Genomic DNA, 27,441 nt, shown 5'->3' with positions numbered 1-27,441 from the left:
CCCTTGGCATATGTATTTAATGTCACTAATCAAAATATATATTACAGCCCAAGGTTCTGTTAAGGATCTCTGTTTGGGGTTTGTACAGTATACACAATAGCTCAGAAAAAATATTACAGTAAGGTATTTTATTTCTTCTTTTTTATATTAGACTTCTCTATTGTAACTTACAGTCCCTCTCCTCTATATATCCAAACCTCTGTAACACCCTAATGCCCAAGCCAAGAAGAGTTCAGCTAGCTATAAGCCCTATTGTAAATTCCAGTTTTAGAAATTTCAGTAATCTTAATTACACTTTAATAAATAGTTCAGTTTGCCCTTTTTAATTAGCCACTCGACGAAGTCCTCCCGTCACCAACGCACAGTCCGTCACAACCTGTTAGAGGTCAGAGAGGCTTTTGTTTGTTTATTCAAAGGAAAAGGAGTCCAAAGAAACTTGCAACACATTAAATATAGTTATATAATATTTACACTGTCCTCTCAGATTTTAAATTTAGGTGAAATATAATCAATAACTGATGTCAGCTACTACAAACTTTCAGTGTGGCTGGTGTTTTCTTAATAAAAGGTGTATTCAACTAGAAAGTTTACTATGTGGCTCCCCTGATTCCTTTTGTTTCAGTTTTCTGTTAGAAATTAAATGAACTATTCACGTGAGGAAGAATTCAGGAAGAGAGTTGGTGGAGAAAGCATTAAGAATTTTCTGCATGTTTTGAGATTCCAAAATACCTGAAAACTGTGGTCCCTTTTGCAGTGCCAGTATTTAGAGGGGAGAAAAATGCAACCCAAAGAGAAGAGGAAAACCTGTTAAATTAATTAGATTAGCAAAGGTGTGTTTTAAAATGCCTCAGTTCTGTACAGTACTATACAAGGAAAGTCTTTTCTTCAGCTTTTGCAGCTGTTGTACATTCTCTCACTGCTCTCCTGCTCACAGTCTGCCCATGCACGTGCTGAGCGTTACTTGCGATCGTCGATGGTTTTGATGAACTCCACGGCTGCCGTGAACTGCATCCACCAGTACGACTCCTCCCCGGACAAGCAGTTGGCATAGAAACTACTGATGTACTGCACTGTGGACAGCAGGCAAGGGGGGTTTGCCTGGGGGTTAGAGAAGAGAGAGAACACTCACAGCTTTTTGCAAAGCTCAGCATCAAACACTGCAAGATGATACAGGACAGAACCACAACTCCCTCTGTGCAGTGATCCTCGTACTACACAGTATGTGACAGTGGGGCAGGCACTGCCTGTCCTGACCAGTCTCATCTCACAAGCTCAGAAGGCATCAGGCTTGATGAAAGGAGCATTTTTCCATCCAGGAAAAATTACTAGCAGGTAAAGAGAAAGAAGTGGAACACTGGCAGAATCTATGAAGGTCATCAGGATCTCAAGTCATATAAAGCCTGTTGTTTTAGTACCTGACACATGACAGACCATTCTCCACTCATGTCAAAAAGACCCAAATCCCAGTAAGGGAAACACTTGAAATAAATGGAGGAATTAGAGGAAAAGCATATTGAACACATTTAACAAAGCATATGGTGAAAATAATACTGTGCTGATCACTCCCTCTGCAGCATTAGTTCTTGAGCCTCTTCCCAGCCACAGGTCAGTCCTAGTGCAGATCTGGGCCCTGAGAGGACAGCATGAAGCAGGCACAGAGGACAGACAGATGCAGGCACAGAGGACAGACAGATGCTGGTGGACATACCTCAAACAAACTCCACTCCACACACAAAACCTGCACCCCAGTCCCTGGTTCCAAACGCAAAGTTTGCTTGGATTCAAAAACAGTAACTGTGAGCACATTTGTGATGTTCCCATTCAAACCTGCTGAATCAGATCTGGGTTTGAGCCTGGCATGCTCCCCACTACCCACAGGGATTCTTTCTCCTCCTAAATATGCTTGTTAATGACAAGAATTAGCTCGAGTTTGTGATCTCTGCAAAAGCACTCACCTTTATGAGGACAAAAACCAGAACAGGAACAAAATCATCTGCCCCAGGCACTGAATCCTCGTTGGCCAGACTGAGCAGGTTCATGATGGTGGAGCACATCCTCAGGATACACTGCACCTTGTCCCGGGGGGTTTTGTAGGCGCTGATGGTGCGGATTTCGGACTGTGCCGAGGGCCACGGGGCCTCCCGCAGGTACACCTGGGGACAGAGCAACAGCTGCCAGCTCTGTGTGTCCAAGCACTGCTGGGCACCACAGAGGAGCTGGAGCACCAGACACTCACAGGCTCTGGACAAAAAGGAAGCTTTAAGGCAAGATGAGTCAGACTGAAAGAGGGCAGGTCTAGGTTGGATATATGAAAGAAATTCCTCCCCGGGAGGGAGGGCAGGCCCTTGCACAGGGTGCCCACAGAAGCCGTGGCTGCCCCAACCCTGGAAGTGTCCAGGGACAGGTTGGATGGGGCTTTGGGGCTTGGAGCAACCTGGTCTAGTGGGAGGTGTCCCTGCCCATGGCAGAGGGTGCAACAAGACGGTCTTTAAGGTCAGTGCCTTCCCACCCAAGCCATTCTGTGAGTCTGAAATGGCTACACTGCACTCACAACAGAGGTGGCTTCCTGAGGTGTTAACTGAAAACACACTACAAGAAGCCAGTATTCTGTGTGCAACTCCCACAATTACCCTGCACTTCTTCATGACTTGCTGAGGACTCTGGAATGTTCCAGAGAAAGGCAGAGCTGCAGGTCCTCTCCCATAGCAGCAGCTTTGTGAACACTCACTGTTTAGAGACACTTCATGTGCTGAACTGATAACCAGCCAGCTGCAGACACCCAGCCCTGACAGACTGCCTGAGCCTACCAACCTGCCTTTAGTCATCCTATTAGCCATGAGAAAAGTGAAGGCACTGAGTAAACACACAGAGCTGCAAGGTTTTGTTAATTCTGGCTGGTTCAGAAAGGTAACTTGACAGCTGTAAACCTCAGCCATGGCAGGGGAATCTCATCGGAAGCATAAAGGATTCAAATCTCCTCTTTTGAAGCAAATTATCAGAAAATTACTGCATCTTACAGCAGGGTAGCATTAGTTCTTAAATCTTGCTATCAGGACAGAGGTGGCAAAATAAGAGAAAAAAGAATTTAGAAGGATCAGTCAAGGGAAGACATTAGAGCACGGGTACAGCATGTTTTCCTGCAGGATAATTCAGCTCTCATGGACAGAAAAGCAACATTTCTAAGTGTAAAACAGAACAATCCTCTCCCCATCCCAAACACAATCAAAACCAAGCACCCTGACACACACACACAGAGGCAAAGGAAAGGAGTTGCTACCTCAGGTATCTGAAGGGCCTTGTGGTTTGCAGTCACCACTTTGGATAACCTCTGTATGTGCTCGTGAAGGACCCTAAAACACAAGAAACATCAATGAGAAGGAAGCAGCAGCCAGCAGATCCCTGGGGCTTCCCACTTGTTCTACATTTAATGCTACAAGGGAGATCTTCAGGAATGTACAGTCATGGTGACACTACAGCTGATGGACACCAGGCCAGTGAGGGTGCAGAGGACTGTGCTGGACATCCACACAACTCTTAGAGCATTCCAACAGCATCTGTTCTAAAACACAGAATGAAAAACCCCAAATGGGGCATGGAAAATACTGCACGAAACCAGGAAATGGATGGAGTCCTGAAGCAGATTTCGATCATTCTCTCAGCAGACCTGATGTATCCCAAGTCACCACATTTACAGCTTTATTCTGTTCTAGCAGTTTGTTGCAAACACGTGTGCACGTGATGCTAAAGCACTTCCTTGTCCTTTCCCAAAATGTTCTGAATGAAATCACGAGTTTGTGTGGCCTGGCTGACAAAGGCAGGCCTGTCACAGGAGGGGTGCACAGCCTCCATCTGCACCAACTGCAAGAGACAAACCAAGTACTTCCACCTCCATTAACTTACTGGTCACGCAGAATGTCTCCATCCTGATTAGGGTAGAAGGCAAGTTTGAAAATGCGATTCATCACACTGCGCTCAATGGCTAATTGTGCATCCTGAAGCTGCTCCTCACTGGCATTCTGCCAGATGGCATCCTGAGCCATGGCCCCATACAGGAACTGCAGAAAATCCTCCACTTGGGCTGTTTTATCATCTGCTGCCGTGAGCTTCTGGAAATCTGATAAAAGGCAAGAGGAGAAGGAACATTCACGTAAGCAAAAAGTGTTAATGCTGATTGGGTCTTCTGGCAAGAAGAGAACAGAATCCACTTCAGACTTTCTGCCAGGCAGCAGTGAGGCCGTTTTGTCCAAATCCCAGTAAGGGAAATACAAGCAGAAACACTTGAAATAAATGGAGGAATTAGAGGAAAAGCATATTGAACACATTTAACAAAGCATATGGTCAAAATACTCAATACTGTGTTAATCACTCCCTCTGCAGCACCAGTTCTTAAGCCTCTTCCCAGCCACTCACAGAGACAACACCCAGAACAATCTCAGGGACAGGAACCAGCACACACAAAGCTGTCAGGTGCTGAAGGGGGAGCAGGGCAAGATCTGAAAATCCATGTGTACCATTTCCCACTACCTTTATTCAATACACAAAGGTGCAACATTCATGTTCATGCACAAAACAAGAATGAATGATGCAGCCCAGGGAATCCAGCGTGACCAAATCATTGCCCATTCATCAGCTTCATCTGCACAGCACCTGCCCAGAGACAGCTGCCACTCATGTCTGCCAGCAGCCTCACTGCCACGGCTGCCAGTGTCTCTTTCAGATCATCCAGAAATAGCTGTCTCCTTTCTGTCCAGTAAAAGACTTTAACTCCTTCCTGGGTCACTGAATCTTATTAACAGTACTTTCATCCCAGTAAATACAAGTTCTCACATTAATTCCAGCCTATTAAGGCACATTTAACATGCAGCACCCAAATGCTCCAGAGGCAAAAACTGACTCCAAATTCCTTATGTGCTCCATTAAGTCAGGTATGGACCTAAAGAACATAGAACTAGTTTGGTGTAGGTTCTGTTTTGAAAGTTGTCTTCCTGGTGCTGCTACCCCTTATGCTGTGGTACTGTTGAATCTTTGATTCATTTGACTCACAATACTACTATCCCCTGTATCTTCTAAGGTGCAGCCACAGGGTCTAGACTAAGAACTGGACACTGCAACTTAATTTACCATTTACCAGGAGATCTAAAATAATTAATAGCATTTATTCTTATTCCATGGGGCAGATGCTAGATAATATGATTTAGCATAACTTTTTAGGCCAGGTGAGGTCAAATTACCTTCATTCTCTCAGCCCATGAAAAATGCAGGCAGTTACCATGGCTTAGCTGCCACAACATACAACATATGTCTATCTGAGCCACTAATTCACCAGCTGAAATTAAAATAATTTTAGGAATCTGCTCCTCAGATCAAAAATTTTATTTTAAAACATTAACTCAAGCCAACATCTAAACACAAAGTAAAGGAATATAAACAGTCCAGTCTGCATTAATCTTACCTTGAATAAACTCCCTTATTTTCTTTTCTTTGCTCTCCAGAAGTAGCCTCACACATACTGTGGTGAAGTACCTGTTGGCCACTTCTTTGTCTCGCAGGACTCTCTGCAGGAGCCTTTCCAGGTGTGCCTGTGTCGTCTGCAGGCCCTGGCGACAGCGAGTTAAATACGCGATATATGGAGCTCTTTTCCTAAAATAAAGAGGGCTCTGCATCAGATTGGCAACAAAGCTGGAGGCTCATAGCTTTACAAACTGCTAAGCTGTAGTGCAGAAGGAATCTTCAACCTGCTGATGTTAACAAAACAATACATGAATTTTGAAGCTCATGTCACACAGATTTCTGTGAGTTCACTGCCCTGGCAGCACTCGAGACTGAAGCCAATTCCAAACAGCATCTCGTGTCTGTTGCTGCTGAGCAGCACCCACAAACTGACTTAGTGTGAGTTTATCACTACCTGGACCAACTTAAGGCACAAGGTTTTTTAAGCCACTCACAGTAAGTGAGGCAATTCCATGGGTTTGTGGGGAAGTAGGGCTGTAGTAACCTGGTTTGGTAAAGTACAATTTAAAACAAAACAGACCTTCCCAATCTGCTAGAGAGTACATATATGATCTTGGGAACCCACTGTCAATGGGGCACTGAACAAAAGTACCTGTAGTCCTCTGCAATGGATGCCAGCAGCTTCCGACAGGTCCGGTTATCGAAGCGGCTCACGCAGCGCATCGTCTCCTGCAGCTGGGCCATCAGGTTCTTGTCTTGGAGGTTGATGGCCTCAGCCAGCTGAACTTTCAAGAAGCACACAATTTCATTATCTAGTAAAGAACACAGAAAAATTATTAAGGAAAAGAAACACAGGCATGATGAAAATAAACTGGTTTTTAATATGGGAAACACATTAACGATTTAAAACAAAACTTAAATGTTGTTTTAGAACATTTTATTAAGCCTTTCTGAATTTTCCAGGTATCAGGGGATAAGGTTTCATGTCACCATCTTATCTAGTATTTAAAACCATTCTGAAATGTGAAGAGGACCAGATAAAGCAACAAATTCACCTGTCTGCAAATAAACCTAAATGAATGGAGGGATACAACACAACACATACATACTAAATCAACGCAAAGAGTAGGTAAGGCATTCAAGTAGCATCATTCCCAACAGCATATGTATTTTGGGAGTCTATTCTACAGCTTCAGCCTCTACTGGCACTATATCTGTCATACTTTATTTAAAAAAAATGAGAACAGATCTACATGGAAGGCTGGTTTGTGGAGCAAGAACAAAAGCATTCTGGAGACACAAGGCAGCCTGTGCCTTCTAAGTCTATACCAAAGAGATATGACCACAAATGGTGCAGTACAAGTGCCACCAGATGGGGGACAAGAAGAGCCACACACAATACAAAGAACCTGTACCTTCAGGGTCTGTGTGGTCTGGGAGCCCATTCCGTGTTGAGTGTGTCAACATCGGGAATGCAACAGAATCTGCTGAACAAAGAGCCAATCTCAATTTCTTCTTTGCATCCCTTAAAGAGGAAAAATATTTTCTTAAAACAGTTGTTGAGAGGTCTGCTTCTTCAACAAGAAGCCCTTACTTTCTTTTTTATTTAATACTGCCTAGAAATTATTTAACATCATTTTAACACACCAACATTGCCAAGACTTTAGAATATCAGTTCTTTTGATACAGCATCCAGACCATTTTCAAAGGAATTTGCCTAAATTCCAAACTGCTCTGTCCTCTCAGTTTGTAACATCCCTCCTTCATCCATGGAAATACGACAGTTTGAGACGCTTAAAACTATAAAAGCTCGTCAAAGTTTACAATTGATCCACATTAAGATTCTTGTGGGAACCAATCACACTGGTTCAGCTTTTAATTCTGCTTTGTGGGCAAGAGGAAACCTGCAAACATATTTACCTATAGGAGAAAGCAGAACTTTGTGGCTGTGCTACTTGACTTGCAGAGTCTGGGAGATCATCTGCAGACATGTTCTGCAAAGCCTCATCCCGGGGGGAGTCGTGCACGCTCTCACCATCCCCAATGGCCTCTGTGGAAACAAAGAACATCACACTTGAAGGGGAGAGTCAGAAGAAGAAACCAGACTAGTTTTCTGCTTGCTACTCTAAGGTCAGAAGGAAAATGGAGACAGCAAATAAGCCAGCTTATTCTGGATAAGTGAAAAAAACAATATTAAAATATACAAACTACAAGTTGCTAAGAAAAAACTGCATCAGTGTTGTAAGGCAATCTATTTCTTCAGTACCCATTAAAACAAAACAAGAAACTGGTAGGAGATGTGCTGTTAACAATCAGCCCCCTCAAAGGCAATATGATAGAGGGGTCCTTGGGAATACTGATTTACTTCCCAGCCTCTGAAGGACTGTCCCACAGATTATTTTACAAAACATTGCTGGTTTATAGCTTGCATTGTTCAGCTGGTAATACCAACACTGGTCTAGAATACTGAAGGAGGAGAAACTGTCTTGGTGATGATTCCAAAAGCCAGGCTCTCACCTGCACTGTCGTAGTTCACTATGGCTCCTTCACTGGGACTGGTTCTCTTGATTGCATTCCTGTATTTGTCCAGAATGTCCTCAGCAGCTTGTGCCTGTGCACTGAGCCTTGGGCTGGGATCGTCTGCAAGGACAACAAAAAACAACAGGACTCACCCTGGTGCTGTGCCAACTGAAAGCAAACACAAAAACTCAGACCTACACATTTGGAGTCTGCTTTTTAGCCACATCAAACAAAGAGCTGCTTGTGTTCCATGAAGCCCCAATTCAAATATATTTATAAAGTCTGAAGCAAACCAGAAAAAAACCCCACTGCAATGAAAGGGAACTTATGAAGCCAGATCCTCAGCATGTTTACACTGCATACACAAATGGTTCTGGGATATTTGAAGACTTCTAGAAATGATTAGGCAAACAGAAAATAAAACACTCAGGTTCAAAACATGTTTAATTTAGCACTTAAGTGACTATTACAGGACTGTTTGTGCAGCCATCCTTACAGCTCAGCTGTGACAAGGACATGAGCTCTGTAATGAGAGGGAGGGAAAGTGAGGACTTGAGTTGAGATTCCACTGTCTGCACTGACAGACACCTGACAACTTAAAAACAGCCTTCAAGTCAAGAAGTCTTTATCCATTTTCTTATTCAAAATGCCAGTTGTGAACATTAACTACAGTAGCACATACCTGTCTGTCAGCAGCTACCTGGTGGGCAGTCTGGAGCTCCAGAAGCTTGTTCTGAGAGAAAATTACTAGGAAGATATTATTCACATACCTTGAAGTGTTGCGTATCTGTCAGGCACCATGTCATCTTTGTCTTTTTCTTGTTTTTCTTTCTTTCTAAATGGAATAGGAGCTGAAAATGCAAGGTACCTCATCAAAGACTATTCTGAGATAATGACCAAATTGCAGGAACTTTCAGAAAGTGACTAATGCAGATTTTCACCACATGAACTTCAATAAAAGCATAGGATTAACCATGGGGTAGAGCAGAACTGGGCTGTCATCATCTACAGTAAGCTCCACCTTTAAGAGACACCCAGGCAAAACAGCTTTGCTTTCCCAGTACAATACACTCAGGAGAACTACTACCCAAGGGAGTCAGGTAGCTTCCCATTTTATTTATATATTTATTTATACTTTAGCTGTAAAAGTGACTAAAGCTATAATAAAGGCAGGGTGTACTCTGACTGAAGCACCAAAACCAGACAGACATGATCCTACCTTTGGGCATGGCAGACACAAAACGTTTCCTCCACCAGGGCTTGTTCCTGTCAGACTTCTCGTCATCGCTGTCTTTCCGTTCCTCAATCTGCAGAAGGGCAGAGTCTACATTTGAGCATTTACCAAATCAAGTGTGAAGAGAAAATCTCTCCACATCAGGTTTTGCTACACTGACTGTAAAAACAGAACTACAGCAGAGCACAGGGAGCAGCTTAAGTCAGAAATATCCTTCCTGAAAAGGACAGCCTGCAAATGCAAACCCAAAGTCATGAAGAACCTTACATTTCACTTATTTCTTTTTTAAACAAAATTAATTATCAGGCTGCTGCAGCAGTTTAACACTACAATGAATCTGCTGCTGAAGTACCACCAAATCCAGTAAAGCTCATCCAGTAAACTTAGGAGAAGCCATTTAATCCACTCTGGACATCTGTAGCTTTAGCTTATAAAACATTATTGGCCAACATTTAAAGAGTAACAAAAGTGCATTGTAATCCCTTGGCTAAACACATTTAATACCAACTCTCTGGCACGGATGCACAGATAGAAACAGAATGACAACCAGAAGCCTCACCTCTCCCCTGGAGGAGTCCTTACTGGGAGATGAGGACGATGACTGGGACGTGGCTGCCAGCACAGCGGCCCCAGCACTGCCGGGGGCCATGGGCAGCTCCCTCTCCTCAATGCCAGGCCTCCTGTTCCAGCCCGGGTCACTCATGGGCCTCCGGACCGAGGACACGATGTCGGAGCTGCGGCTGCGCACCAGCCGCTCGGGGTACGAATGTCTCTGCTTGAAGGCCTCCAGGTCGGTGGGAATCAGGGCGTGAGACCCAAAGTTGGGCAGTCGGGCCTCGTTGCCTCCCACAGCTCCCTCCAGGATGGGCGGATCTGGAGGAGGATGAGAGGGCCTGGCATAGTGCACTTTAGGCCTTACTACAGCTGACACACCTGTGGGCATAAGCACAACAGAAGCCACACACATTTCTTTTAAGATTCTTCCAAATTACCTGGTACTAACACAGAAGCATTGAAAATGCCTATTTTTAAAAATACAAAAGCTTATTCTTTATACACTCACCCTCATTTGAGGACAGAGGGTCAAACAATGCAAGCAAAGAATCTGTCTGAGAAGGAGGAGATGTCAACTGACCAGCTCCTGAAATACAGAGAGAACAGTTAGAACGGTACCAAAACCAACTCCAACATAAGGAAAAACAAAACCAACCCTCAGTAACAATTTACAGAACTTATACTGCAAACTACTTGTAAAGGTATTCTTATATGGAAAGATATCTGCAGTACATTGAAATGATCAAAGAATCATGTCACAAATAGTGAGAAAACCTTGAGGAGCAGCCCAGTTCCAAAAGGCAAGAGGACAGCCAATGTAATCAAACTGAATTGGGAAAGGTGATCTTAGATCTAGTACTCAAGCTCCAGTACTGCAAAGCACTAGAGTCTCTCTGTCAAACAAATACACTGTTGGCAATTAAGGAAAACGTTAAGCTTAGTCATCAGCACTTTGAAATTGCAAAAATTTTAACACTTTAGGACTATAAATGTCATCTGTGACTATCAGAGATTCCAGGTAAGTAACTTACCATGGGCTGTTTCATCCATATCGGGACTTGTCACAGAATCTTTTCCCCCAAAGTCAGAGCTACATTCAGATCTGAGATCCTCAATCTTGTTAGGAATATCTTCAGATGTTGCACTAATACCTTACACATAACAAAAGAAGTACCTGTAATAGTCTTTCAGAGAGCAAGGAAGCAAAATCCTGAGGCTCTTCAAATGTTTGGTGAACACTGCAAAAATCAACTCCTAACTCACAGTAGCACCTGTAGACACTTGACAGAAAATAAAAACTAGAGATACACTGATTGATTTAAATAAATAAAGTTGTGATAATAAAATCAAAGTTTGGAGTTTCTTCCCAACCAACACTCCTGTGCCAATCACTGCTGTTACAGCACAGAGTATTCACCACTCTGATGCCTTTTTATTTATTCTGTAAGACAAACTTAGAATCACTGCTTTGAAAATTCCAGAACAAGTGCAGAAGTTATTTTATGAGTGATGTACAGCTAAAGCATATGCAGCAAAGTGAGTGCTCTGATAGAGCAGTGTTTTCAGAGACAGTGGAACACACCTGACACAACGCTGAGCCCTGGAGTGCTGGGTCGAGAGCTGACCTCCCTCACATCTGTGTCATCAGACGTGCTGCCCAGACCAGAACAGCTTTCCAGTTCTTGGAGTCTTTCCTCCTGTTTTAAGTCTGGAGCCTCTACAAAGGGAGACAATGAAGAGCAGAGAGAGAGAACAGCATTCCTCAGTGTCAGGCTCCCTTAACATTCACATGCAGAAGGAATGTGGGGGTGTTGATTTAGTGTATCGAGTTCTAAGGGAACTCAAACACTTCAGCAAGAGTTTTCTTACATTCTCTGATACACAAGGCAGGACTCTGCACAGATAGCAATGCTCTGTCTGCACAGGTGTGCTAAGGAGTGTTTACTGTTTTATGTGTTGTATTTTTTAGACACAACAGGATAGTGTCACATCTTCACTAACCACAGTAAACTGTATAGCCCCTACTCAACATCACAGGGAAGGAAAGAGAGCACAGGTTTCTTTGCAAACCCTTCTCTTCCCCTTCAGCCCTTAAGAATTTCTTAAGCAAGTCTCTCCCAATGCTTTCCATCTTCTCTCTGCTAGGAACAATTTGTCCTTTTAATCTTGGAAGTATTCACAAACACTAACTTAACCCTAGGAGAATAATATCTTGAAGAAAGAGGAAGAGGCTGTTGTTTTGCATTATGTGCCTCTGGAAGAGTCTTAGAATCATGCTAAAGGAATAAGCAAAAACTGCCCAATTCTGACCTGAATCACTTGGTAATACTTCCACACTCCACGCCTCACTTGTGGTTTCTGATATGGTTGAACCTGTGCAGGGATCAAGCAACACGGATCCTGAACCTGGCAAACACAGCAAGCTGCCTAGCATGTTCTCTGCAGCTGCACCTGCAAAAGTAAAGCCGAAGCGTATGGCTAGAGCTGGGCTCGGAGACAGCTCTAGAGAGAGAAGTGTCCTTAAGAAAGCCACCAGGAAACACAATGTTGAAAAGAAACGAGCAACTAAACACAATCCAGGTCATGCACACAAAATCCTCCTGTGGAAAAGCTCAGTTACATCCATGGCCACAGCCCTGCTCAGGGAGGGAGGAGGAGGAGGGCTGTGCAGCCCCAGAGCCAGCGCAGCAGCGAACGCAGCACCCGGTACCTGCGATCTCCTGCAGCCGATCCTCGTCGATGTTGGGGTCGAAGTCACTCCCCAGCACGTCTGTGCTCCACGTCTCGCTCACAGTTTCTGAGATATCTCTGTCATCAGTCAAACCCATCATGTCACGGATCTCAAACTTACGGAGCTTGTCATCCAGATTATCCTGAGTTGTGGCTATGGGAAAAGAAACAGTTCCTGATTTTCTCAAAGGCTTCTCCAAAGACTTCAGATTGAAAATCTGGAAGAGTGTATTATGGGGAAAAAACCCCAACTAACCAATCCTCTAACTCTGTCAGGTAAAGCAGTGGTTTAAAGTAAGGCCTGCAAAGCACTATGATAGTATTCAAGAGATGCTGCCTGAATACACATTTGAAATGCAAGAAGAAAAATCTGAAAGTAAACATGCTGACCTATCAACTAAGTTGACAGACAAAATAAATGAAACGTAGTGCTACCAAGAAACTGAAACTATTCCTGTAGAAGAATTGATCAAAGAAAAGCTGAGGCCTCCAGAGACCAATCCAGCCCAAAGCTCCCTTCCCTGGTCAGTGACAGCAGGTTGCTCATGGTCATGTCCAGTCATATCAATTTAAGCCTCAAAATTCCAGGTGATTCCCTTTTCCTAACACCAGACTACAAGAAATACTTCTTGGGAAAAACCAAACCAAATCATGAATAAATGCAAGAGTGATCATGAAAGGAAAACTTCTACTTTTTTCTTCCTGAACTAGTCAATTTTGGAACCTCTTTCCCAGGCCTTTGGCTTTGCCCTCTGCAGCCCCTCAGCACGTGCCTTGCTCGTGCTCCAGCAGCTGCAGAGCCTCCACGCCGTTGCTGCCCGAGGGGCCCGCGCCCAGCTCCGACACCGACTCCCCTTCCAGATCCAGAGAGGACACAGAGTTGGAGCGATTTGAGGGACCTGCCAAAACAGATTTCACTCTAATTTGAGTAACAGTGCCTAAATATACAGCCTTAACAATACAGGACACAATTCACTAGACAAATTAGAAGAAATGAAGGAGCAGTTCCAATACTGAATCTATACTCTACTTTGCTGTAACTAAAAAGTCAATCAAGTCTTTGCCATTAATTTGTTTACTTGTCTGTGAATTTGTTTTCTTATTTGAGGAGACAGAGAGCAAAAATTAAGTTATGGAAGTTATACAAAATAATGCATGACTGGTTTGTCCAAACCACTTCCATGCCACAGACACCTGTGCTTTGTTGTGTCTGAGGTTCATAAAAAGGAGTTGTCCAGAGTCCAGAAACTATTCTGAGATAGGTAACATTTTACTAAAACATGATGAAAAATCAGTCTGAGAAGCCCAAGTTTAGAGTTAAATTAGATTATTTTAATAACTAGTACTGCATTTAAGTTTAAAAAAAAAGCCCTCTGTTTTCTCTTTCTAAAGACAGTTTTTCTCAGACTTGGTTATGCCTTTGTAGGTCAAAATTTAGCTGCAGGCTTTTTTCTCTGAACAGCTAAGAGAAAAGACAGGCTCTAACATTACACAGCCCTCAAAATGGCAAAGACGAGATGCTGTATTTAACACACCTTCCTTTTAGAGTTAAGGGGAAAAACCCCAAAAGCAACAGAGCAACAGAACTTGTTCAAGACTTAAGCAGCCCTTCACCTTCAGATATTCCTTCCAGATTATCACTGCAGAGGGAAAAGCGCAAGGTTTTATCAGGTTTACCATGGAGTTTGTTTTCGTCAATGGGGACATCTCCTTGCCCACCATCTGCAAGCTGCATATTTAAGACCTGGAGAGTGGGGGAAAGAAAGAAGACTTCCTTAAAACCATCTATTTTTCAGGTAACAAAACAGTAAATAAAATATTAGAGACATGTTTTTGTATCGTTAGTGTCACTGTCAAATTCGTAACGTTCCATCTCAATAAAGGCAGCAATAAAGGCAGCAATCTCCCAGCTCAGAGCTGGGACAGTGCAAAGGACCACACTGTGACCATCAGGCATGTCCTGCTAACAGAGCCAAGCTCCCTCATCCCCCCAGAGCAGGGTAACATGGACACTGATCTCCACGAGGCTGCCAAAGGAGATAATCCCGACCACCAGGCAAGGCAGCAAACCTGGAAGCAGCAGCAGTGCTGTGGCTGCAGAAAGAAAAGGCTGTAACTCCAGCCTGGCCCTAAGAACACTCTGCAGGCACTGATGGTACTGGGGACACAGCTCTGCCCTCACAACAAGCTGGGCCTCTGCCTTTCAAGTCTGAGCTGCCAAAAACATCAGGATCAGTGCTCCAGTTCTGTCATTCACCTGTGTCCCTTGATCCAAAGGACAGAGCACTTGTATCATTTTCCTCAAGCTCAGAACAACAGCCCAGGTTTGCTCTTAAGCATCTTAAGTGAGGGGAAAACAAACCACCTAACAGAGAAATTTGAAAGCTACAAGCCCCAGGTTCAGTAACATAAAGTAAGGATTTTAATTCCTATTCTAGATTTACTACCAAAACGTAGTGCCACAACCTCATTGTTCTGCTACTGAGAAGACAGAGGCTGCACTGTTCAAAATATCTGAGGTGCCATCGTGTCTGGATACCTCATTTTCTGACATCATTCCTGGAGTAATCTGTGGCCCTGTCCCCAGAGAAATCACCAGCACTTCTTCTGGCTGAACTTCGGGGATGGTCTCCTGGGAGGATCCCTCGTGATCTCCGTGCTGATCCAGCAGCATATTTGATCTACTTCTGCTACGAGTTGCTAAGAAAATATTTTGAAATATCAACATTAGAAAGTTCTTCCTTGTTTAAGGAGGGAAAAAAGACAATACAACAGAAATACAGAACTGTAGTGTTTCAACTAGTAAAACATACTGAATAAGTTTACAAAATCAAAGCCTTATTAAAGTTTGAGATATGGAACTGGTGTTTAAATTTGAGTATTGATGAAGGAAACTTTCAGCATAAGAAACAAGGTGCACTGTATCCTGCTTGTCTACACAAATCCAGCATATTGCAATCACAGAGAGACCTTTAGTAAGTTATATGAGAAAATTAAGTTTGTTATCCACAAAAAAAGGGTCTATGTTTCTGTAGTTTAAAACTCTGATTCATTTGTTTGGAAGGTTTTTTTCACCTAAAAAGCAGGAAATCTTATTCTAACTGGTCTCTCAAACACAGACACACAGTACAACATCAGGTGGTTTCCTCAGATTATTTTGTGACTCTATTCATCTCTTCAAGTGGCCCCAGATTCCCAAGTTTGGCTCCATGCAAGGAAAAATGCCCACATGGAGTTAAGATTTCTAAGTATGGCAGCAAGACACCAATTATTTCTTTATTTGATCAAGGGAAAATAAGACAAGTGAGCTGAAGTCACAGCCAAATTCTGGTTATCACACAAAGAAACACAAAGGGGTTTTAAAAACTACATGAACACAAAGTAAGTTTTATATAGAAATCAATTAAGAAATTGGCAAAGGGAACTGATTTCCAGAGTAACCCAAAGGCATGCTTGGGTCATGTGACACAGGTCAAAGTTTTAGACAGAAAAATGAAAGAGGGCATTACCCACCAAAAGGGGTTACTAGAGTTATGTGAGCTGAGAGATTGGTGGCAGAGGCATCCCAGGCAGTAATGGCTGCCAACTGCTGTCCTGGATTGTGAAAGCATTAAAATGAAACAAAAGAAATAAAAACTTTGAGCAAAAGCTATTTTAAACCATAAAATAAATGCTCTTGTGCCAGCACTTTATAGATGTAAGACCAGAACCATTCAGAAGCAGAGTTAAAACAACATGGGACAGGTTTGTTTGGGGAGTTGCTCTGTGGGGTGTTTTGCCACTTATCAGGCTGTGTCTGTTTTCATCCTTTCACACACTAACATCAAATCTCTCAAACAAAACTCTCCCATGTGGTCATAATCACATAAATGATCACTGACTGATTATTTATCTCATAAATCATTACTAAGAGTACCACACCTCCTATTGTAAATAAAATATTATTGCAAAGGAAAAGTTCAAGACACCAAAATCCTATTCAAAAACCAAAATCCAACCAACATAACATTGCATTCCAGAATACTGACAGTTGGAATTAGAGCAAGCAAAGAATGGAGAAAGGGGAAAGCTTCTCTTCTCAGCACATATTCTAAAGTCCTGCTCCTGCTTGTTCATCCTGCCCCCCATTTGCCCTCTTCTGAGACAGAAAAATGTTAAACTTACTCGATACTGTTAATTAAATGTCTCTGCTTCCATCTTAACACTTTCTTAAGCAATATTCCCTCCTAGATCTGCTTCCCATCTTTAAACTTTCCCCTTACTATCCCTGTCAACCATCACATTATGACTACCAACCACTCCAGTGTTTTCCTCAAGTTCAGTCTGGAGGGATGGAGCTCACCCTCCTTGTATCACGAATAAGGAAGACACCTGGCTTTCTATGCTAAAGAAAATTCTTCACCATCTACACAGAAAAAGAGGAACTGAAGGGGTAGGCAAAGAGCAGCCCCAAGAGATGCCTGAGCAAACGGCTCAGGGATGCCCCGGGGCACAGACCAGGGGCTCCGCTCGCCCTCCTCACCTATCGGCAACCGGTTCTTCTTGTTGGCTGGAGTGGTCGCAGGAGACAGCTGGGGGGTGTTGTATGGAGTCATTTCAAGGCTGTTGCTTTTCCCTGGCTTGTTCTGGGGCAAGTTGGCCAGCAAGTTTTCCAAAGCCATCCGATCTTCCTTAAGTTGGTCACTTGACATTACATTCCGCATAAAGCCAACCTAAACATTTACAATTAGTGCTGGTAAGAGCTGCAGGGTAAGTGATCGGCCCGATTTGTGGGGACATGAGGGCACGACTTTATCCTACTTTTCAAGACCCTGGGGCATTACCAGAGTGGTCAGCTGGCTGTATGTCATGTACACCACGGTCCTGCTCAGCCCCTCCAGGAGGTTGACAGCAGACATTGGAGGCGTCTCCACCGCGCGCCCGTCGATAACCACGTCCAGGAAAGCAGCAACACAGCCCTGCAGGGGCAGAGGGGAGACTGCAAATGAGGGACCAGCTCTGCAGTTTGGAAAGAAACTTACCACAGGATCTAAACAGTTTACAGAATAACATGAAGTTTTGCTTCCTATTTTTAAAATCTTACAATAAAGTAGCAGAAATTGTTAAAACCCCTGAAGAACAAGCAAGGAAAGCACATGGTCAGTTTCAGCATTTCCGTGGCTCCTGTTCTGCATTCAAAAGTGTCACTTAAGTGTCCTCTTATAATTTTTTAAAAAAATTAAACTGTTTTATGGCAACTAAAGTGACCCTTCCTGAAGAATCTGCTGAGCACAGACCAAAAGTGAAACAAGGAAGCGACACACAATATCACTTTCTAATCTGATTGAATGTTATTTTTATAACAAATGTGTAGCTTTGTGTGATGACTCTGTAACAAAGGATATCAACAGCTTGTAAACATTTGACAACACATCAAAGATCCTTAATTTCACTGCTGCTCTGAGGAAGGTAACTGCTGTATGGCTACAGACCACACAACATGCTGAGTTGGAAGGGACCCACAAGGTTCATTGAGTCCAGCTCTCAGAAAGTTCCTACTGAAAAGGAAAAGCTGAATAAAAAAGCAAAACTATGCAAAACTAAAAGGAACAGAAGTTACTTGCACAAACAAATTTCTTTGTGTTAAACCACATTTCATACTGAAGTTGTCTTCAGATCAAAGTGTTTTGTTTAGGTTCAGTTGAAAAGCCACACAGTAATTCATGAAATCATAAAATCACAGAGCAGTTTGGGCTGGGAGGACCTTAAAGACCCTCCAGTCCCTCTCCCTGCCACTGGCAGGGACACCACCCACCAGACCAGGTTGCTCCAAGCCCCACCCAACGTGGCCCTTGGACACTTCCTGTGCTCAGTTTAAAATGTAATTTGCTCTAATTTCTTTTTTTGTGTTTTATTTTAAGAAGTATTAGGTCAGAGTAGAAGCAAGAATCCCTGGCCCTTAATTCCAGCACTCCAGATTTCTTTTCCAGCACTGTGCAGGATTTAATCTGCTTTTCAGTACATGGAACTTAAACACTTAGTAAGTCCTTTGCAATATCTGAAAAAGGAGACTGCAGCAGGATGATGACACACACACTGAGTCTGAGGGGTTTTTAGTCTGGATTCTTACTTTGTCAAATTTAGCAAGGTTGCTCTTGGTACGTGGGTCTCCCTCCTCAGAGCCTGTCATTGCCAATTGCTGCAGAAGCCTCCCAACCTGAAATGGAAAAGAAGTACAAAGAATAAGCCTTTCTAAACAACATGATGGACCCAATCACAAAAAAAATACTCAAAAAACTCCTCCATTTTAATTTCAATTAATACTCCAAGAAATACTTCTCATTGAGTGGACAGTGTCTTGTGCTTGCTTTCAGAGCAGAAAAAATGCAAGAAGCTTTAGAAAAAAGGCAGTGATTGCATTTAACAAGAAAATGTGCTGTGAGGATCCATACTTCCTTCTCTCAGGAACAAAGCATGTTTTGTTTTTACAACACGTCAGAATTGAGAGTTAAATCTGGGTCATCTTAAACCCAGAGTTTTTCAAAGGCTGCATATAGTTTACTGAGGAAAAAATAGCAAGAGGGCTAACCCTGATTTCAGAGCACACATCCCTTACTAATCTCCAGCTGCAAAAGAGCCCTCAATTAAAGAGTTGCCAACTGCAAGCTCTGCCACAGCACCCGAGCAGAGGCACAGCAGAGGACTGATAATGGGTTTGAGAACAACACGGGGTAAAACACAGCAGGACGATGATGGTGTGAGAATTCCTCCCTGCCCAGTTTACAGACACCATCAAACAGCAGGTTTTGCTCCTCCTGTGGGGAACATCCTCAGTGAGAGCAGCATTGCTCAACACCTTCAGACAACACCTCCCCACACCACCATTAAATTGCCCAAGAGTTTGTACAGACCAAACCTGGTTGTGAGGGCTGGGGAGTGCTCTGAGGGCTGATGACACAGCAGAGCTGCCCACCACAAACACTGCCAGACAGCCACAGGGTTCAGCAAAATACTGCATTATTTTTTCCAATAACTAGCAGGACATTGAACATTAGCAAGAACAGCACAACATTCACTTACACACATTCCAGAATTCATCTCACACTCACTTTTATGTTTTAGTTTCCATCTCTTATATCAGCTTTTATACACATATTATATATTTGCAACTCTTCCAAGGGATACAGGAATACATGCTGCCAAATGTTTCAAGGCAGTATTTTAAGCAGACAAACTTTAAAGCCTGACTTTTCAGCAACAATTAACATAAATATTTTGTTAGCATTCAACTTATAAATAGGAGAAACAATACCTTTACTTTTACTGTAGTAAAATCAGTTCTGGTAGGAAAAAACCCCCAAGAACCTTTCTCATTTACATTTTTTAAGAGTACTTCAATTTGAATCATACCTGCATCAGATTAAATCTTGCCACCTCATTTATAGGAGCATCTGAAATGATCCCATACTGCTCTGGGTTAACGATGGCAGGGCAGATGAAACAGGCCAGCAGAAGGTCCGTGCACATGGCTCTGACCTCGCCAACCTCCAGCCTGTCCACACACGACAGCGTTTTGTACATCTGAGACACGATCCACCTCAGGCTGTGAGGAAAACAGTAAGTGTTTTGTTTGAGATAGCCAATGAATTTGTTGACCAAGGTCACCAGCTTGGCCTCATTAGAGTCAACCATCTCTTGGACTCTCTGCTTGAACTTTTCTGTGCCTTTCTCGCCAAACAACTTTTCCTGCTGTACTGGGGAAAATCTCTCAATTAACTTGTTGGCATCGGTTTCCAGGTGGTCTTCATCTTCAACCAGAAGCTGCATGATTGGCTCATGCAAGGTTGCAGTAAGAAAAAGTTTTGCAGAAAAGAGCCCTTCAGAGAAAAGCTTGAACAAGATGCTGAAGGCACAGGTGCCTCGTCTCAGCAGCCGCCGGGGGTTGTCGCTCTCCTTGAGTTCAAACTCAATCAGGTAACGGAGGACCTGGAGGAGGTAACTCTCATCCTCCTGCATGATGCAGTTGCCATAAATGGAGGTAAAGACTGTGTGAATGACACTCTGAGTGTTGTCCTGGTTGAGCTTCTCTCCAGCAACCAGGCAGGACGCAATAAGCCTTGGGTTCTCTCTCAGTCTGTTTAGGAATTCTCCATAAGCAGTCTCCTGAAATCCCAACTGCTTGTAGCCGTCCACAAACTGTGTGTCCTCCAAGATTTTTGCATGCTGGCAACATTCAGCAGGAGAAGCTTCAGCACTTTAAAGAAAAACATTGAAACAGTTTAAGTAACTCTTAGGTAAACAAACTTCCTAAGAGATGCCACATGGTCATTCTATTAACCAGACAGCCAACAGGGAAAAATAGTCTTTCCAGGTAGTTACTACAAATTATTTGCAAATTCAGAACAGTTTGTTCCTACAAACATAAGTAAAACAAACACAGGTATTAAAAAGTAACAAATAACTTGGATGTGTGTGAGGTTCCCTCGCTGAGGTTTGCTTTAAAGCCTCGCTATTTTTGTGATCAGTACAGCAAAGGGGTGCAGACTGTGAGTGTGAGGACCTGCTGCGTGTGTGGGGCAGGGCGGTGCCGTCACCTGGTGATGATGAGCCTGTCGAGGTTGATGCGCTGCTGTTTGGAGATCCAGGCCGTGCGGTAAAGCTTCTCTGCCGTCTTCAGCACGTCCGCGTTGAGCCGCTGGATCAGCTGCTTCTCCGAGTTCACGTAGAGTCGCTCCTGCTTGAGGTGGTGGGCCAGGGTGTGGATGTCCAGCTTCACCATGGTGGGCAGCCAGGGGCGAGGGCGACACGGCGCCCACTGTGCGACAGAGAGCGGAGAGTGAGTCCAGCGGGGAGGGAACAGGTCCCGCCAGCCCCGATGAACCCACCCCAGGCAGCAAACACTGCTCTGTGTCCCTTCCCTCGGTCCCCAGCCCACCACTCGGCCACTGAGTCACTCCTAATGAAAGGCTTCCTAATTGCCAATGCCATTAACCCTCCTTCTGTCAGCACATCGGAGACACTTGCAGAGAGGCACAGGGTGTTTGGTGCTGGTGAGCTGGGACAGGAGCTCTGCACTGCCCCGCTCCCGACCACACTCCAGGATCTGAGGGGGAATCTGCCCATCACCTGCAGAGGTGTGGCCCTGACTTACCACAGCTGAGGCAACACAAGCTCAGAGAGACAAAGAGCAGTCCCATTCCCACTCACTGTCTGGGGAACAGGCAGAAACACTTTGCACTTTCTCCTTCATCCTAAAGCCCATCTCCATAACCCAGCAATACCCAGGGACTTGGGTGTTGTAATCTCTGGCTTGTTACTTCTCTCATCTATGCAACCTCCCAGTATTGCTCTTTTCTGCTAAAAAAATAGTAAATAATATTATTAATTTAAAAAAAACTAAACCTCAAGGAGTATCAATATCCAGGTAAGGCAGAAGCTGGGAATAACTCTGGAGACTTTGCTCAACAGTAGAATTCCCTAAAAAAAATTTCCTCAAAATATTTCTCAATATTTCAATTTGGGTCATGGTCCAAAAACGTTGTCTTAAAGATAGAAAAACTGAAACAACTGTAGTCTTTTATAGCACTAAATTAGGCACTAAAATCTGCAGAAACAACTGTGCTGTCTGTAACATCAGCCCTAACTTCACAATTAGACAACATCTCACTTAGCAGAGTACCACACCAGTCAAGACACGTTCAAGGAGCAAATCCATCTAAAAACTACCTCTGTGGGAGAAAAAACCACCAGCTGCATTAATGCTGACAGGGAAGGGGTACAATCACACAGTCATGGAATTGAGGATCAACTGCTTTATGCCTTCCCCACCAGAACTAACAGTCACATCAGCTAATTTGGGAAGGAAAAGGGTTTGATCCAGACAGGACCTGCAACAGCTACCTGTAGGATATGTCAGGAATGGATACATGTCAGAGGGCTCTGCTGGGGAAGCCTTCAAAGCCAGACTACAGTTAAAATAAAAACTCCCTTCCCACAACCTGCAGTGACTCTGGACAAGCCTTGCTTCACAAACCTACTCAGTCCATGCTTGAGAAATTACAAATAACACACCATGTGCTGGCCCAGTGCTCTCCCCTTTTAGTGTTTGAAAGATCTGTGGTTCACTGTTCAGCATGGCAGGAGGTGATCCTTGCTGAACAGCAAGAACAGCTCCCTAATTAGGCACAGGTTTCCCATTTGTTGGGGGGTTTGCAGCCTGATAACCAGGTGCACTGACAACATCATTGCTCCTTGTGGAATTAAGTTCTTTCTTCTATAGTTTTAACCTCACAACCAGAATGCAGGCAGAGATGAACAGAGAAGCTGTCACAAGTCTTTACACATAAAAAATTGCAGTCTTATTGCACCTGATGCTTTAAAGGCCATTCCTAGCAAATACAGACAACTGGGCATACAAAGCTCTCAAAGCAAACCCCAAACTCAAACCCCCTCCCAAACCCAGCAACCATAACCAGAGGTTACAGCTGATGCACCCAAAGATGAGATCACAAAGCAAACCTGAAGGTTGTGTTCATTCCGATGTTTTAACTGGGACAGTCTCAGAGAAATGATTAGAAAATGACACATTGCTGTTACTGCCAAACTTCTCTGAGAAACAAATAACAACTTCTTGCAACAAATGTATATTTTGTCTCAGAAGTTAAGGGCTTGCAAAACCCCCCAGCGTTAAACTCGTTAAACTCGCTAACTGCCTGAAAACACAGTAAACATTTGTGGGCACCTGAAAACGACCTGACAGAACGGCCCTGGCACCTGCCTGGAGAGTGCAGTGAGTGCCCAGCACAGGACCCGGGCACCTCCTCTGCCCCTGCCAGACCCCAAGGCCCTGACTCGCTGTGGGACACTGCCCACTGCTGTGCATTCTGAATTTCCCTTTTAAACTCATTGGCACCCTGAACTTCAGGCCCAAATCAAGGCTCCAAAGAACACTGTTGGCTGCAACTGCACTTCTAAATATACTTGTCTCATGACTCCCTGATAACCCCATCAGTTGGCACTACCTGTGTGTCTGTGTTATCTGCCTCTGCTGCACAACACCAGAAATAACCAAAGCAAGAGGAGAACTGATGCAGAACTGAGCCACAGCAGGTTACTGTGCACCACTGCTTTGTCAGGAACTGTGAAAATCCACAGGATTTTCCTGTCAATCCACAGGAAGACAACAGCACAGCAGCAGCTTCCACCCTATGTACAAGGAAAAAGGATCAGCAGCTTCCCTGACTTTGTAACCTCCATAAAAATCCAACTGACTCGACTGTGAGGTTTGCTGCTCAGATCCACCTCCATGGAGAGGAGCATCTTGGCACTGCCTTTCATCAGTTCTTAAATGAGTTATTCTGGAGCCACACGAGCACAGCAAGAACTTTGCCTTCACCTGAGGCCCCTGGCAGCCACCTGAGAACAGCAGAGATGTGAAGCAGCAGTTTAACACACAGGGCTCCTAAGCAGGGCTCAGTAAAGCAAACCTGAGAAGAGCAGCTGAGCAAGATGCATGTGCTCTTCCTCCCTGCAGATCTGGTATTCCCAACACAGCCTGCCCTGAAAGGAGAAACTCTTGTACCACTAACACACCTACCTGACACACACTGCTCCTCCCCACAAACCTCTTCCCTTCACAAGAGCACTGACAGCACAGCAGCTGCACCCTCTGACCAGGCTCCACAGCTGCACCCAGACACAGCTTTGGGAGCTCTGACCCCAGGCAGTGGTGGGGACACACCAGAGGCAGTGCTGGAGCAGACTGGGCAGCAACAGCTCCAGCTCCTGCTAATTCAAGTGCTGTTTGTCAGATTCCCTTATCAGCTTCTCATAAACAAAAAGGTGCCTGTAATTACCCAGCAACCTGGTTTATGACTCCCATGCACCACACTTGGAGCAGCAGATATCTGTGCACAGCTGTATAAAGGAGACAGTTTGGGATATGCAGAGATCCAACAGCCTGCTCTGGCTGAAGAAACAACAGATATTTAATAGCTCCTGCTGTGTGCAGGTTATTTTTCAATCCTGGAATTTGATGTTGGTACAAAAACATTTCCATTTTCTGTCAGCTATTTCAAGATTCTCAGGAGCCTACAAGTAACTGTGACACAGCAGGAGCAGCTTAGCACAACAACTCAAACCATTTCTCTTCACGATGCTCCACATATCAACAGCAAAGCCTGCATGACCTGACAGCACCCAAGATGCCTTGCCCTGCTGGCAGCACAGACTAGTTCAGGGCCCAAGGCAGCCTATCCTTTGATGAACACAGGACAGGGATTGCTTCCTACTTTTAAAAGTCCTGGAAAACACGACATTGAACCTTTAGGTGCTGAACTCCACCTTACAAAGCCTGTGGGTTTGTCCTGTGGCATAGAGGAATGAGCCACATCCCTGCTGGATATGTCTGTGATTCAGCTGACAGAAAAGAGGTTAAGCAGAGTGGTAAATACTGCTGGTACACCAGATCCTCCTTCCTCCTCCAGCCTCTCCTGCACAGGGTTAGTTGCTCCTCCTCAGTCTCACTATGCAAGACTCACTCCAGAGCAAGTTTGGGCAGATCCAACGTGGGCAGGGCAGGGCAAAGCTGAAATCACTCCTCCTTACTGAAAAATAATTCCTAAGCAGCCTGAAGAGCTCCCAAGCTAATTCAGCCCTGATGAAGTACCTTTTTTCTCATTAATATTTATAGTAGCAACTAACAGGCCTTATTTCTTTACACAAGGTAACAGCCCATCTGCCACAGTGGAGCTAAAAGAGCCCTTCCTTTGGTAGGATGGCCCCCCAAGACCCAGGGCTGCTCTGCAGAGCTCAGGTTACAACACCCACCATCCCAAACACACGTGGAACACACAACATGCAGTTCCACTGTCCAATGCACATTCCTAGGGAGCTCATCCCTCCAGCCTGTTCCTGCCTGGAGGCTGCTCTCAGCCAGCACTGGACACCCTGTGTGCAAGGAGCACCTCATTTCCCAGGCCCTGTACCAGAACTTCAGCAGCAACGTGTGGAATCTGTTGGCTGCTAAATCACCTATTATGGTATTACTGCATTGCATAAAATCAATAAAAGCACATAACCAGACTAAAATCTATTCCAACCTGTGATGCTGCAAAGAGGAGCTCCCTTTAGGTAAGTGTCACACTAATAAACTTTGTGTCAGAACAAGTGCAGAACTCGAAGCTGCTCAAACTGACAAACCCAACCTGTCCCAGCCTGTTGTCTCGAGAGCAGGTCCCTTCCCTACGGAGAAACATCCCCCTGTAGGGCAGCAGCAAGGGCAGCACATTCTCCAGGGCCTGGCAAACCTCATGCCAGCACTGCTGTGTGGAGCATCCCGAGTACTTTGGAACCCTCCGCAGCAGCAGCAGCAATTTAAAAGTCTGTTTTCTGTTTACAGAATGTTTCACATTTCACGCTGCCCGGGCCGTTCCCCCTCCGTCCTCTCCAAACTGCAGCCTCTGCTCGCGAGCCTCCTGCCTGGTTCCCCAGCACAGCCCTTCCCCTCCCGGGAACCGTCTTGTCACACGCGCCCCCGGTTCCTCCGCTCCGGAGCGCGGGATCGTGACTTTGCAAGAAAACCGCCCGGCGGCGTCGGGGGCTGCGGGAGCGCCAGGGGGAACTTCCGAGCTGTGTCCCCGCCGGCCGCGGGGCCGAGCCGTGCCGGGCCGGGCCGTGCCGAGCCGTGCCGGGCCGGGCCGAGCCGTGCCGAGCCGTGCCGGGCCGGGCCGGGCCGGGCCGCCAGGCCGCGGGCCAGCCCCGCACGGCTCCCAGCGGGACCCCCCGGGGGCAGCGCCGCCGCCACCCCGCCCGCAACTCCCCGGCCCGCCGCCTCCCGGGCGCGCTATCGCGACAGACGCGCCCGACATACCCTGCTCGGCTCCGTCTCTGCTCGGCTGCCCGCCTTGCTTCTCGCTGCCCTGCAGAAACCGGAGGGTTTTGTCAGGCCCGGGCCTTCCTCCTCCTCCTCCTCCTCCCGCCGCTCCTCCCCCGGCGCTGCCCGAGCCCGGCCGGGCCCGGCCCCGGCGCTGCTGGGACTTGTAGTGCCGGAACGGGCCCAGCGGCGGCCTTGGCTCCGCCCGGCGCGACTCGTGTGCGCGGGGCTGGCTGTCGCGACATGGCGGAGCCTCGCGGCCTGCTGGCACCGGCGGGCCGGGCCGGGGGAGCGGCGGGGGCTCTGGGCACACACCCCGTGTCACCTCGGCCCGGGGAGCTCTGCCCGGAGACCCCCCCGGCCCGGCCGCACCGCGTGTGCCCCCGTACCCCTCACACCGCCCACACCCGCCGTACCCCCCGTGCCTCCGGTACCTCCGGTATTCCCGGTACCCCCCGTGTCCGCCATACCCCCCGTGCCTCCGGTACCTCCGGTACTCCCGTACCGCCGGTACCCCCCGTGTCCCCCACACCCGCCGTACCCCCCGTGCCGCCGGTACCCCCCGGTACTCCCGTACCGCCGGTACCCCCCGTGTCCGCCGTAACCCCCGTGCCGCCGGTACCTCCCGGTACCGCCGGTACCCCCCCGTGTCCCCCATACCCTCCGTGCCTCCGGTACCTCCGGTATTCCCGTACCGCCGGTACCTCCCGGTACCCCCTGTACCCCCCGTGTCCCCCGGTACCCCCCGTACCCCCGGTGTTCCCGGTGCCCCCGGAACTCCCCCCGGTACTTCCGGTGTTCCCGGTGCTGCCCCGGGCGGCGGTGGCGCCCCCTACCGGCGGGTCGCGCTCGTGGCCCCTCCCCCCGCGGTCGGTAACCATGGAAACTTCCAGAAGTGCCCCCCCCCCGCGGTCCCGCCCAGCCAATGGGGACGCTCCGCTTGGCTCGCGCGTGCCCGCGCCCGCCGCCGCCGGGACCAACCAATGGGGAGGCGCGCGGGGGGCACGGCGGAGCCGCCGCGCGCCGCGCGCCAATCGCGAGAGGCCAGCTGGGTAGCAGCCGGCCAATGGGGAGGCTCCAGCGAGGGCGCGGCGGCCAA

General features: G+C 46.1%; 1 protein-coding gene across 7 annotated transcripts; it reads right to left on the bottom strand.

Moving 5' to 3' along the window:
- Positions 1 to 27,197, bottom strand: GAPVD1 (GTPase activating protein and VPS9 domains 1). 7 transcript variants are annotated; one of them, XM_071574730.1, is made up of 28 exons: positions 27,179 to 27,197; positions 26,340 to 26,388; positions 21,064 to 21,284; positions 19,880 to 20,723; positions 18,600 to 18,686; positions 17,314 to 17,448; positions 17,013 to 17,202; positions 16,004 to 16,084; positions 15,030 to 15,190; positions 14,105 to 14,234; positions 13,264 to 13,389; positions 12,471 to 12,644; positions 12,071 to 12,211; positions 11,343 to 11,477; positions 10,792 to 10,911; positions 10,269 to 10,346; positions 9,765 to 10,138; positions 9,191 to 9,278; positions 8,742 to 8,822; positions 7,969 to 8,091; positions 7,372 to 7,501; positions 6,867 to 6,976; positions 6,104 to 6,263; positions 5,453 to 5,640; positions 3,901 to 4,114; positions 3,278 to 3,350; positions 1,956 to 2,153; positions 1 to 1,098 (listed from the first exon to the last, which is right to left on the bottom strand). In XM_071574730.1, the coding sequence occupies exons 3-28, from the start codon at positions 21,246 to 21,248 to the stop codon at positions 958 to 960; spliced, it is 4,467 nt and encodes a 1,488-aa protein (XP_071430831.1). In that variant the 5' UTR covers positions 21,249 to 21,284; positions 26,340 to 26,388; positions 27,179 to 27,197; the 3' UTR covers positions 1 to 957. The 7 variants fall into 7 exon arrangements, with proteins under 7 accessions (XP_071430831.1, XP_071430832.1, XP_071430827.1 ...); XM_071574731.1 differs by lacking the exon at positions 27,179 to 27,197 and adding an exon at positions 27,094 to 27,132; XM_071574726.1 differs by lacking the exon at positions 27,179 to 27,197 and having other exon boundaries at positions 12,071 to 12,133; positions 26,340 to 26,424.
- Between the last annotated feature and the right edge of the window lie 244 nt (positions 27,198 to 27,441).

This window comes from Pithys albifrons, chromosome 20, assembly GCF_047495875.1.
Source record: "Pithys albifrons albifrons isolate INPA30051 chromosome 20, PitAlb_v1, whole genome shotgun sequence".
NCBI lineage: Eukaryota > Metazoa > Chordata > Aves > Passeriformes > Thamnophilidae > Pithys > Pithys albifrons.
The sequence above is the reverse complement of the archived record's forward strand: the minus strand, read 5'-3'. Positions and strand labels throughout refer to the sequence as shown.

What these genes read in the sequence shown, in the direction of transcription:
- GAPVD1 (XM_071574730.1), bottom strand. Translation starts at nt 21,248, where the DNA reads ATGGTGAAGCTGGACATCCACACCCTGGCCCACCACCTCAAGCAGGAG. An exon ending in AACTCTAGTAACCCCTTTTG is followed by an intron (nt 15,191 to 16,003) that starts GTGGGTAATGCC and finishes ATATTTTCTTAG; the next exon opens with CAACTCGTAGCAGAAGTAGA. An exon ending in AATAAGGGAGTTTATTCAAG is followed by an intron (nt 4,115 to 5,452) that starts GTAAGATTAATG and finishes GCCTTTTATCAG; the next exon opens with ATTTCCAGAAGCTCACGGCA.